This window comes from Taeniopygia guttata, chromosome 3, assembly GCF_048771995.1.
Source record: "Taeniopygia guttata chromosome 3, bTaeGut7.mat, whole genome shotgun sequence".
Lineage (NCBI taxonomy): Eukaryota > Metazoa > Chordata > Aves > Passeriformes > Estrildidae > Taeniopygia > Taeniopygia guttata.
The window spans coordinates 104,482,427-104,495,163 of NC_133027.1; the positions used below are offsets into that span (position 1 = coordinate 104,482,427).

General features: G+C 39.5%; 1 protein-coding gene across 5 annotated transcripts in view; it reads right to left on the bottom strand.

Moving 5' to 3' along the window:
- USH2A (usherin) overlaps positions 1–12,737 on the bottom strand; it is a 373,664-nt gene that overhangs the window by 27,411 nt on the left and 333,516 nt on the right. For all 5 annotated transcript variants that reach the window (XM_072927553.1, XM_030269121.4, XM_030269120.4 and 2 more), the window contains 3 exons: positions 4,388–4,615; positions 2,045–3,561; positions 732–1,050 (listed from right to left, as the gene is read on the bottom strand). In XM_072927553.1, the coding sequence (XP_072783654.1) occupies positions 732–1,050; positions 2,045–3,561; positions 4,388–4,615 (2,064 nt within the window). The remainder of the gene's footprint in view (positions 1–731; positions 1,051–2,044; positions 3,562–4,387; positions 4,616–12,737) is intronic.

Consider the following 12,737-nt stretch of genomic DNA (forward strand, 5'->3'; position numbering starts at 1 on the left):
TTCAAGATAAAGCCCTGGATGAAGCCCTGTAAAACCTCATCTGACCTCTTTACTGACCCTGCTTTAGGCAGAAAGTTGGACTGGATGGCCTCTTGAGAGCCCTTCCAACCTGAATTATCTTGTGATCCTATAAAGCCAATGAGCCTGTAAAAGAAAGATTGCTCCACCTTGCTCAAGAGGTGGAATGCACTGTTTCAGGTATATATTAAACAAAATGAGAACACCAACCATCAACAGCAAATTCACTTTTGAACCACCAAAAAAATGTGCTTGTCAGTCTAATGACTAATTTAAAGAGAAAACAGTCCCCCTGGATATAAACTGCTCTGAGATATAAAATTAATCTAAGATCTAAATTAAAAATTAATTCAGAAAAGATTGGGGGATGATGGAAAAAGAAAGAAAAAAATAATGGGAAAAAAGCTACCTTTTAAGAACTAGAATTTCCAATAACTGAGTCTTGCAGAGGCTCTGGAGGGTACACAGACATTTAACATATAAGAAACACAGGCATCTACTACTAAGCTAAACAAATGCTGAATGAATATATTGCTTGTATGGAATTATTTTCAGCTTCTCAAGTCTTTAAAACACATTCGCAATAATAATTTGGGTTTCACAATGCTATTAACATTAGAATTGAGATGTGTATGTTCATTGTAAGTGTAAAGTAAGGTTCTCAAAGTGTACTGAAATCATAACCAGAGCTGATAAATAGCTTAAATTCCCACCTGATATTCGTACTCTGTGTAAGGCAGCAACTTGTCATCTTTGAAGGAGGTTGAAGAACCATTGTAAACGAGCGAGAGGTCTAAATTTATGTGGGCTTGAGTTGTTCGCCTCCTGTAAAGTTCATAGTATAAAATCTTCCCGTTTGGCTGCTTCGGGCCGGTCCACAGGATGGAGGCAGTCGACTGGAAGCCGCCGGCTGTTTGTATTTCAATGAGAGGGGCCGGCTGTGCTGCCGGCGGTGCCTCCAGCGTCCACGCCGGTGCCCACTCACTGGAGGCACAGCCCAGCTCCGTGCAGGCCTGGAGCTGGACCTCGTACCTTCGGGAACACAAAGCACGAGCAAGGTGATTAAAACGCTGCAGATACAAGTACAAACCGTACGTGAGAGCGGGTGGATTTCTTAATTTCTCCTGGTCTTTGGAATTTTTAATAGGCGCGCAATTTGCATGAACACAAGGATTATGTGCTGCGCCTTGTGTAGCAAAGAAGAAGAATGCTGTCTTCTGGATTTTTATTTGGGTGTGGTTTGTTTTTTTTCAAAGCACTTAACATCTGCAGGAGTCAAGTGATCAAAATAATTTTGATTTTGATGATATAAATCAAAATGATGATTCATTGTAAGAGATGATTTGGATGTCATTTGAGAGCTGTAGAGCTCCTCTATTACTCTCTTTGGATTTAGATTACTTATATGTAAATAGTAGACAAACATATCAACCAAGTAACACACACAAATTATGCCTACACAAATATATAAGGAAAGGTCAGGTAAATAATTAAGAATTAGTGGGTAAGCTATTACTTCAGTATCAAGTGCATTTCTGTAGCAGAGTGTGGTACCCTCTCCTAAGTTTTAGCTTTCACTTAATCATAAATCACATGTTTCCAGCTCGAGGATTCAAACATGTTCCATTAATTTCATTGCAGCTACCCTGTGAATGGGCCAGCTACTGTGAGTTTGGTCTCCCCACCCTGAATTTTGTCAACTAAAGCCCTATTTATTCTCCATAGCAGACACCATGTGACTGATCCACCAGTAAAAGACTGCAGGTTTTGAAGCCTATAGCAGACTGCTGAATTCTCCTTCTATTACTTACAATTTATGTCAACACTATGCACTTCATCAAGATGATAGAAAGCTGGTGCTACTATAAATTTAAAAGAAAAAAAAAATCCTTATTTTATTATTTTGCTTTTTAGCAAACAACCCCATGGGTCTGACTATATGTTTAAGCAAGATGGCTGAGCTCTCTGCCAGGCCACTGCACCACCCCACAATATTTATTCAACAAACGGGTTCTTCTAGACTTACCTGCTGTAGGGCTGTAGCTGTGCCACTATGTATGACCGTCTCAGAAAGGAAACATGAGATGCATCAAAGTCAAAAGTCTTCTTTCCCGTTTCACCAGGCTTGTGGAGCGAGATTGTGTAGTTTCTAATGTCTCCATTTACTTTGATAGGTGGATCCCAGGCCACCAAAATCTCACTGGAAGACCATGCCTGCAACCTAGGAGGCAACATCCCAGATGGAGCAGAGGGGTTGGTTCTTATCTGAGCTGAGGGACTGGTGACGCTGCCCTGGCTGTTATTTGCTGTGACAGTGTAGCTGTACTCCATGCCTGGCATTAGGGTGAAATCGAGATACCGAGTTTCCAGACCAGAGTAAACAAGCACACCATCCCTCCTTAGGTCATAGCTCGTGATTTTGCCATTGGGCTTATCTGGGAGTTTCCACGTGATTTCAATTGACTCCGAGCCCATGACCAGCAGCCTGGGAGCTTCCATATTTAATGGTGGAGCCTCCATGGTCATCACAGACTGGGATGTGCTAGAGGTGCAGCCCCCAGCAGTACAGGCGACCAATGCAAAATCATACTGCGTGTAAGGCTTCAAGTTAGAGACCAGCATTTGAAAACTGTTGCCCGGATAATACTCTTCATTGCCTAATTTCAATATGTACTTGGTGATATCTCCATTTTGTATTTGCGGAGGTGCCCAGGATGCACTGATCTGAGTGGCACTGACAGCCTGCAGAGATGGGGGGTCCACCAAGGCAGGAGCTGCTTCCAGGGTCCGTATTGCAGCTGTCTCACTGGTAGAGCAGCCCCCCATGGTACAGGCAACCACTGCATAGCTGTACACCGTGTAGGGCAGCAAGTCCTCATCTATGTAGCTGAGAGTAGCAGCGTCGAAGCTGAAAGGATAAAGAGCATCATTCTTCAGCAGCCTGTATGACTGGAGAATGCCATTGGGCTGTGCCGGGGGTGTCCAAGATATGAACACTTTATGGGGGTTGGCTGACAGCACAGATAAACTGGGGGCAGCAAGACCTTTTGGGGCAGTTTGACTGGTCTCAGCCACTGTCCAGGAGCTGTCAGCATAGCCTGCTGCATTCCAGGTGCGTATTTTATATTCATACCTTGTCCATGGCTGTAAACTTTTATCATTGTAGGTGAATGTATTGCTTTCAGTGTTATATTCTGTGAAAATAATTTTCTCATCTTCTGTTGTTGCTCCGTGTGCCGCAACAGTCTTTTCTGTGTGTCTGTGAATAACTTCATAGCGAATTATTTTTCCATTTGGATTAATTGGCTGCAACCAGCTCAGTTGAACGTTGGTGGCATTCACTGCCTGGATTACAGGTGCCATCTGGGACACTGGGGGAGCTTCATCTGTCCAGACTGGCTGGGGTGGAGAGCGAGTGCAGCCTGCTGAATTGCACGCCTCCAGCACGAGCGTGTACAGGGTGTATGGCTCGAGCCGCCGGAAGAGGAACTGGCGAGATAAACCACTGTACTCCAGGTGGTCATCACTGAAAACATTGTAGGTCTGGTGAATTAAGGAAGAAATAAAAGGCAGGCAGGAAAGGAAGGAGGGAAAGAAGCCAGGATAAAAGGAAAACAAAACAAAACAATTTTTGTCAATAACCAGTAGATAAGACCCTTAACCTTTGCAATAGGGTAAGGACCATTAACCAATGATTCAGAAACTTATTCTTGCTAGTAACAATCAGCTCACAAACAGATAATGGATACAAAAGGAATGTTTTGATCCAATTTTAATTTTTTTTTTCATTTTGAATGCAGTAATAAATCACTTAGTGACAGTTTTCATTATATTTGATTGTTATCAAGTTTCATCGCAAGGCTCTCACAGGCCAGCAGAAAGCTTCTTACAGACTAGCTCTAAAGAATATCACTTAAGGGCAAAAACCCTCCAGATAAACCCATCTAGTTGCAAACCTTGCAGGTAAAGGTCTACACTCAGTTGAAACCACTGAGCTAAAGACATCGCAAATTTCAGAATAATATTCTATTAAACTCAGGTTTTCTACAAACACATTTTGGTCATGTCCAATATCACCATGAGTAAGATCATGAGCTTTCATGCGCAGCTTTCTGTGCATTAAATGAACAATCTGGTTCAGTGTAAATGAAAATTTACAGTCACAGAGTAGCACAAGAATGTTATTATTCGTTTTAATATAATGACAAGCACAGAGAACGCACAGAGTGTCTTGGGTTTATATAGGACTTCCATATTTTTTTAAACTGTGCATTAGATTGAGTCATTTTCGGCAAAAAAAGGTTTTAATTTGATATTCAACATTTCCCTTCTGTTTTTTAATCAAGTGAACTGTCAAGATGAGTATTACCTTTATTATGCCATTGGGTTGGGAGGGCTCTGACCATTTTAGCAGCAGAGCCCTGCCATTTTCTTTCTTTTCCACAGTGAAGTTGCTCAGGCCACTGGGTGAAGCTTCCAAAGTGCGCACAGATGTCCAGGGGCTTGAAACCTGCCCGGCGTTGTTTACAGCTACGACATGAATATGATATGTTGTGAAAGGTTTCAATCCAAATAAATGAGCCTGATGCTTTGTTCCCTGAAGCAAGAATACAGATGTTTGAGTTAGTTAAAAAAGTAATCAGCATCTGTGGTTTATGTCACTTGGAAAATAAGGCCTCAGCTCTGGGTCACTTCTGACTGCTTTGCAGAATACCCCATCTGGTTACTAGGATTTTTTTGGTGTTTTTTTTATGATTGAGCCTCAAAAAGAAATTCTTAGGATTTAAAAAAATTATCTGTCATTATGATGGAGCCTTTGGAGTGAATTCCTTGGGAGTCCTCCACAGTCTGAATCTCAGCTAAGACACAACTTACATCTCACTCAGCATGTGTCTGAGCTTGCTTAGTGAGGATGAAGCTTCCTGGAATTGGACTCAAGCTCGCAAAAACCTGTGGTACACAAGTAATGCCTGTCTCTACAGAAATCTTACACATCTTATGTGTACATGTGGCATTTCATAGGCATGCTGTCCTATTCTAGCTACTCAGGCCATGGTAATCTGGATAAACAATTTGTGAATCCCACCAGGCTCAGCCAGGGCTGCAAGGACTGGGGCTGACCTGCTGCCACACCAGAGCACATCCAGCAGAGGGGTATGGTGGGGATGCAGGCTGAGGGACATCAGCCATGGCCAGGAGGGGCCACTGGCATCCCAGCTCACCCCAAACAGCATCTGACATAGACCTGACACTGCTCAGGCAAGGAGAGCCTCAGCACAAAATCTGATCTAGGCAGGAAGACAAAACAGCCACGGAATTATTCTGAACAGTCACAAAAGGCACAGTGACCAACAAAGAACAAGAGTAACATGTTCCAGTAGGAGACTGTGCAGATGTGTCGGATCAGAGCAGCAAAGATAAAAGGAGTTCAGATAATCACTGATATACTTAATCTCATTTTTAGCTGTAGTTTGGCATGAATTATATAGACCACAAGAAAGGGAGTGCAGGAATTCAGTTGCCTTCATGTGACAGAAAGAGCTGAAGTCAATATCCCTGTGTCAGTAAGTCATAGTAAGTTGCTAAATGCTAACATTTCCAATTGTTTAATATTTAAACATTTGTTAAGCTATCAGACTCAGAAACAAATTTTAAAGAAATATTAATTTCTTTTTTAAATATTAAAAGTTAGATCATAAATATTTAAATAGTTATTTCCTCAAAACAATGAGTTAGTCTTTTAGATAAATATAGCACAGCATTTGAATGACCATTATGAATATTAAATCTGAAGATGCCACAAGTACAGATTATAAACATACTTTTCTGATAAATGATTCCTTTTTTCTGTTAAACAGGGCAAACACTAGCAAGATTAATAATGCAAAAAAGTATAATTCTTTGTTAGGAATTCCCAGTCATCACTGCCAAAAAAGCATAAGCTGAAATGCAAATAGCAATCACCTCGAACAGATTATATATAAAAAAGCTCTGGCTGCTGTGGGACATTTAGAGATATCTTTTGTCATAAGAAACATGGAAAGCATGTGGGCTATAAAGCAAAAACATATGTATATTGTCAATAGCAGCACCTGTTCAATTACAGTTTATTTCAGTATGGAGAATTTCATTCAGCCCCTAGATGGCAATACTATCAAACACTTTTTGTAACGTGAGTACTTAATGATTAACAACATGCGTTCAGTCATCCAACATACTCAAGGCAGCCATTAAAAAAATAACAAACCTGATTTCATTATAGATTCTTTTAATAAACATTTATGGCTTAGATCCTTGAAAGTGGAAGTGTTTAAACTGCCATAGCCAAAAAAACCTACACAACCAACTGCAAAATTATGAACTACAGGTTAAAGAACCACGTTTAAATCGAGGCTCATGCTTAGCATAAAAATCTGGCATCAGAAATTATGTTGGCACCAAACATGATTAAAATTAGCTTTACAATTGGACGTAGTCTGTATTAATAGTTTTTACGAGGACAGTTATCTATTAGGTTTTCAAAACAGAACTTTTAAAAGCCTAAAATTTACATTCCATGGTTTGGGAATGGGGATGGGAGGAAGGGAGCACACAGCATTAAATTACTGCCCCTGAACTGCTACACAGAGGCTCTCTGAAGGTACAAACACATTATTAAAAACATCAGACAAAAAGCAATGGCTCTGCTTTTTAATGAGCTGCATCATTGGGTGGGTTTTTGTGACAGCAATGCTACAAAACATTAGAGTTATATTTTTAAACAGAAAACTGGCATATTTTTCATCACCCTCTACCATTTTTCCACTAAACCCCAAGATTTAATTATTTACAATCCTCACTACACTTTGAAATGAAACAAGGATGGAGGGATTTCCTTGCCTGCAGTTCATCATGTTCTCTGGAGACTGCTAAACCATTCCTTCCAGGGATGACTTTTATCCCTGGCTCCTACAGATACTTCTTGAAGAGCAAACGGTTTACATGTATTTTTGTTTTGTTTGGTTTTGAAGTAAGCTCAGGGGACGTACTCCCAGAATACAGAGCCACGCTTTCTCCCCCTGCACTGCTGCCATTGCCAGCCGTGAATTTGCTCAGCTCAAAGGCTGATGCTGAAAAGAGTATGGATGGCAGACTCAGTGATTCATTTTAAGAATCACTTTATGTCCTCCCATGACATTTTCAGCCTAGAAATACTGTCCTGCTGGAATGGTCAAATATAAATTGTAAAATATACCTTGTACTGATAGCACTGTAACTTTGGCTTCAGCGGACAACGACAGCCTTAAACAGGCACAGGAACAAAATCACTGTCTGGAATATTCTCCCAGTCTTCCTCTGCAAAGCCATAAACTCATATTTCCCATGTTTGCATGTGCTAACAGTCTAGATTTCATTTACCATTAAAAGAAAACCAACAAAATAAAATTTTAATGTGAACATTAAGATGTTCGTAGATGGCTGACCATGAAATCCAATGGACTTAAAGCCCATGCCCTCCTTTCTCTGTCCCTAACTGTGAAGCATTCACACTCCATAAGTCATTAAATTAAGAATATTCCAGCAAACATTTAAGTGTGTACAATCTCACATTCCTCGTCTGTGGCTCTTTGATTCTTTCCATGTAAACACTACAGAAATGGACACCTGACAGAGGAGGGAGGTCGTGACAAGCCACTGTGACCTTGTCACATCCTATAGCCCAGAGCCCAGCCTTTGGCACAGTCCTTGCTTTTGGCAGCCTGATCTCCTGCCCTGGTACAGCTCTAGCAGCACCAGCACTACTTCAGGCAGGACCTTTGGTTTTGCTCTGCAAAGTGCTTCAAATGCTGCCAGTGGCAGCACAAGCTGTTAACAGCAACAAATACATTCCTCCACTAATTCCACTCTTCTCACTGTAAATTAGGATAAAAGTTATTTAAAATAAAACCGTGTTTTAACACATTTTTCCAAACATAAAACAAGAGAACATGAATCATGAATAATGCATTCGTCAAGATTTGCTTCAGATTGCCTTTTTTGTTTGTTTATTTTTTAATTCATGAACACAGAAGTCACTTAAAGTCTGGAAACAAATTAGCATAATCTTTCATGCCATTCAAAGGCAGCAGCATCCATATGCAAGGTGCCTGCCTTCCTCGCTACCTCTTGGTCCTCCTCACAGGCACGGGCAAGGCTGTGCAGCCTTCAAGGGTCTGATGATTTTACACTGCCTACTGTGATTGCTTTTGACTACTTCAAGTGCCCCTAAGGTGGCAACAGGGTCAAGAGTTCTTTGTAGGTTGAAAATGATCAAAAATTAGCATTGATCTGTAGCTGTCAATAATACTCTGCACGGGTGGACTCCCTGCACAAATGTTTAAACTGCATACAACTACACAACCTAGTCATCTTTGAATCTATCGATCTGATGAAGCAGCACTTCCAGGGGTGTCACTCTAGGCTTTTCCTCTTCTTTCAAGGCAGGTCAGCTTACCCAGTTGCCTAGGTCTCAGGGAATGAGTTCAAACTGAAACAGACACATCAGAAGATCTCTGAACCACTGCAGAGCTGCCCAACAGGCAGTTTGAGTATCTGTCCCTTCTTCAGGGGTAATATCAAAGCTCAGCAAGTCATCACCAGTCATGCTAAGGTTAGGCTCTGGTTTCTTCTCCCTCTCTGTCTTCTTTTTGTACCATAATCTCTACTTTGCAGGTATCTTGAATAGCTGAATAAAAAGCTAGCTCATTCCTTCTGTAGCCTCTAACTACACCCAGTGGCATCAGACACTCTCACACTGCTAAATGTAGTGGTGGCACAAGGATCCAAAACAGCTTTTTCATAACCCATGGACATAAAAAATGGGAAGGCTGTTCAGTAGAACATCCCCTTGTCTAGAGGCAGAGATGGGGGACTCTCCCTCGAAAGGGAGGAGAAAGCTATGGTCTCCTGACAGCCAGAACATCAATCCAACCATTGTCTGAGTAAAATTTTCAAATTCTCCATCAAGGAAGTAAAAGATTCCTCCACATGTGACAGAAGCAAGGGGGAATGCTTGGGAGTTTATAAAGATATGCAGTTTATCCCCATCTTTGTCATTATTGTCTTACCCAGCTCCCTGTCTAATCCAGACTCTTTGCCATTTTCTGCAAAACACTAGGAGCACTTCTATCTTGACTCTGATGTTCACTTCTATCTTGATGTTCTGATGTTCTCCCAGACTATTCTTAGCCCCTGCCTTCACTCTAAACATTACATTGAGCTCAAATTCACATGCAAACACTAACTTGTCCTTTGAGCTGCCTTCTTTCTCAGCCTTATATCATGCACAATGTGTCTGTTCCATTTAAAAAATCTACTCTATTCCTAAAGCCTTATGCTCAGATTCACAAGGATATAACTTATGGATACACAAGTAATCTATGAGTCTATTCCTGTAGCACTGCGGACTGGAATATAAATTATTCCCATGGTAGTACTGAAAAATCTTAAAGGTTAGTCAAACAGACACCAACATGTTATTCATTTAACCAGATATTATCTTGTCTACAGGTAAGCAGAATTTCCATTTTTACAAGAAATTGATGTTGCACTAGCTATTTTCCTTTCAATTTGTATAAAAAAAATTTAGATTTTTCATTACAATTTTTTGTAAATTTCACTCTTAAAATTTTACATTTTAAGAACTTTGCATCTCATTTCAGAATTTTAAAATTGCCTTTCAACACATATATTTAATTTTAAATAATAACTTGATTATTTGATATGACCCAACAGGTTTTCAATAGCAGCAATATATACACAGGTAATAATTTTTATGGCAAATAAAATCCCAAAGAATAAAACTAGACAAATATTTAAATCACATTTTAAAGTTCATAAATCCAGACAGTCCCTTATTAAACCTGAAATATTTTTTAAACATATTTGTCCAGGGAATGTTAATCCAAATTGTCTTTTGTTGGGATGAAAGGACACTCTTCCTTTCCCAGCCCTGAGATGGATCAATGCAGTCTTTTCTTCTACAGTGGCTAAGAAATGACATTCAAAAATTCATTATATTTGAGTCTGCTTTTCTATAAATAAATATAGGAAATTTTAGTTTAAAAATGTATTAGAATAAATTGAGCCCACAAAGTAAAGCACATTAAATAGTTTCTTGTTAAAATATAAACATTGATTACATGATCATAAAAATATTATTTCCTTGAGATTCCTGGCAAAATGTTTCCTTTTTTTTTTTTAACTTTAAGAATGTTCTTGTATTTTATTTTTGAGACAAACTTGGTGCTGATAAATCAACACCAGAGAACACAACTTTTCTCTCCTCTGTGCCCCAATGCTCTCATCCTTTCCTAATAGCACCATTCTAGCAGCATTTTTAATAAAACCCCTGATCTGCACACCCTGTTTCACTTGCCACATAACTAAATAATTTCCTGTGCCAACTGTCCTACATGGGCTTGTGGACTGTATGAGGAAGAAACCTTTAAAACAGCAGTAATCTAAATTCAAAATAATTTGCAAATAACAACAATTAGTACCCGATAGAAAATTACTACATCACAAGTAATTTTCCTCCTTCCTGGCAGGGCATGTGAATTGCATGTAGCTGAAACTATCTCGTGGAGCTGCTGCCTATTTTCACAGTAGACAGTTTTCTTACCTGGCACACCTGGGACTTGCTGCAGTCTCACCAGGCATCTGAATCCCCAGCTTTGACTTGAAAGCAAAGCAACACAAAAAAAACTAGGATGTATTGAACATTAAAAAGAAATCAAATAAAATCAAGCTGGCCTTTGGGTAGTAGTAGACTTTTAAAACACCAATGATATTGCACTTTTGATGGTAAAACCTTAAAGAAACCTCTTTGGGCAAAGTCAACATTGCTATTCAGGGAGATTTCTCTCTTCTCTTCTCTTCTCTTCTCTTCTCTTCTCTTCTCTTCTCTTCTCTTCTCTTCTCTTCTCTTCTCTTCTCTTCTCTTCTCTTCTCTTCTCTTCTCTTCTCTTCTCTTCTCTTCTCTTCTCTTCTCTTCTCTTCTCTTCTCTTCTCTTCTCTTCTCTTCTCTCTCTTCTCTTCTCTTCTCTTCTCTTCTCTTCTCTTCTCTTCTCTTCTCTTCTCTTCTCTTCTCTTCTCTTCTCTTCTCTTCTCTTCTCTTCTCTTCTCTTCTCTTCTCGTTTCTCTTTCCTCTTCTCTTCCTCCCTTTTCTTTTACTATTCTACTCTCCTCTCCTCTCCTCTTTTTTTCTTTTCTCTTATTTTCTCTTTTCTTTCATAATTATTTATTTAAAATTCATCAAACATCACCGAATAGCACCTTCTCAAAAATTTATTTCCATCTGTATTTGTCTAATTTCTACTAAGAAATATTGAAATCCAAAAAAATATTTTTCTTTCTGCATGACTAAATAAATCAAATAAACCAAAATATCAATGACATGACATTCCACTATAGGCACCATCTAGAGGACGATGTCAACATGTTTTCCTAACATTAATATTTTATCTCTAACAACACTCACAAGACCTACTGTATAATAAAACATAGTTTTTCACCTTATTTTCCCCCCTATATTTTTCCACTTTAAACCATGTTTATTACTCCTCACAGTTAGAAAGTGAGGTAGAAGGAAAGAAGAAGCTCTTTTTATAAATTGGATAGGTGATGGAACAGTTTCCCATAAACTTTGGGTTTACTCAGTTCAAAGCTGACATCAGCACTTATCCCAAATGGTCCTTTTGCATTCAATAATCATGTTGAATATGAACAACCAGACTAAGTTTCTCTTCAAAATAGGACAGGCTACATCTGAAGGAAAAAAATATTACTATTTGAGACACAATAGAGCATAACATAAGATACTTGAACCATAACAAAAAACAGTTATGTGTCACCCTTGGAAAAATATGCATATCTTGTATGTCCTGATCTTTAGCTGAGTGGGGTGTGCTTTGTGGAGAGCTGGTGGGAGTGAGAGAGGAGAGAGCAGCTTCATCAGCAAAGACTTCATGGTATGTAAAATGCAGCAAGATATTAAAGCAATGTCAAACGCTACAGAACTGAGCTGGGAGATTTGTGTGCCATTCCAAACTCACACACCACGTAATGGGGAATCTGTATAAACACATCCAGGTAGTGCAGAACTTGCAATTTGCCTCGGTCACAAGGGGAATAGGAATGAAGCAGGTGGAGCTTTATAATCTGGGGTAGAAACACATCTTCAGGGAAGGTAAAAAGCTAGGAAAGTCACGCACACAAAGCCTGGTTGGAGTTTGTGCCTCTTCATTGCTAATGGAGCACTCGTTCAGCTGAACTTCAAGATTATGTTTAACTGAAGTACCACATGCAGTGCTCCTGACAAGCAGTGACTTTCCATCCACTATTTGTTAACATTTTGGAGTGGGGTTTCTCTCATGGATTTATTCCATAGTGTCTGTAGACATGGCAAGAGAAAAAAAAAACCAAAAAAACAAAACACTGCTGCTGTCAAACAGCAGCTAGAGCCTAAGGGCTCAAACCTGCAAATGGTAGGGGGTACATCCTTAATACGGAGCATTAGGGGGTTAATGTTATATTTTTTCCTAATGCCATAAACCGTATTTTCCATTTGATATTTTGGCTGATGGCCAGAATCAGAACAAACAAAATCTGGACTGCTATATCAGTCTTCTTAGTCTCATATTTTTTAAGATTTTTTTTCCCCTCTAACACTGTCGAGAGTGGTAGGAGCTTTATAAACC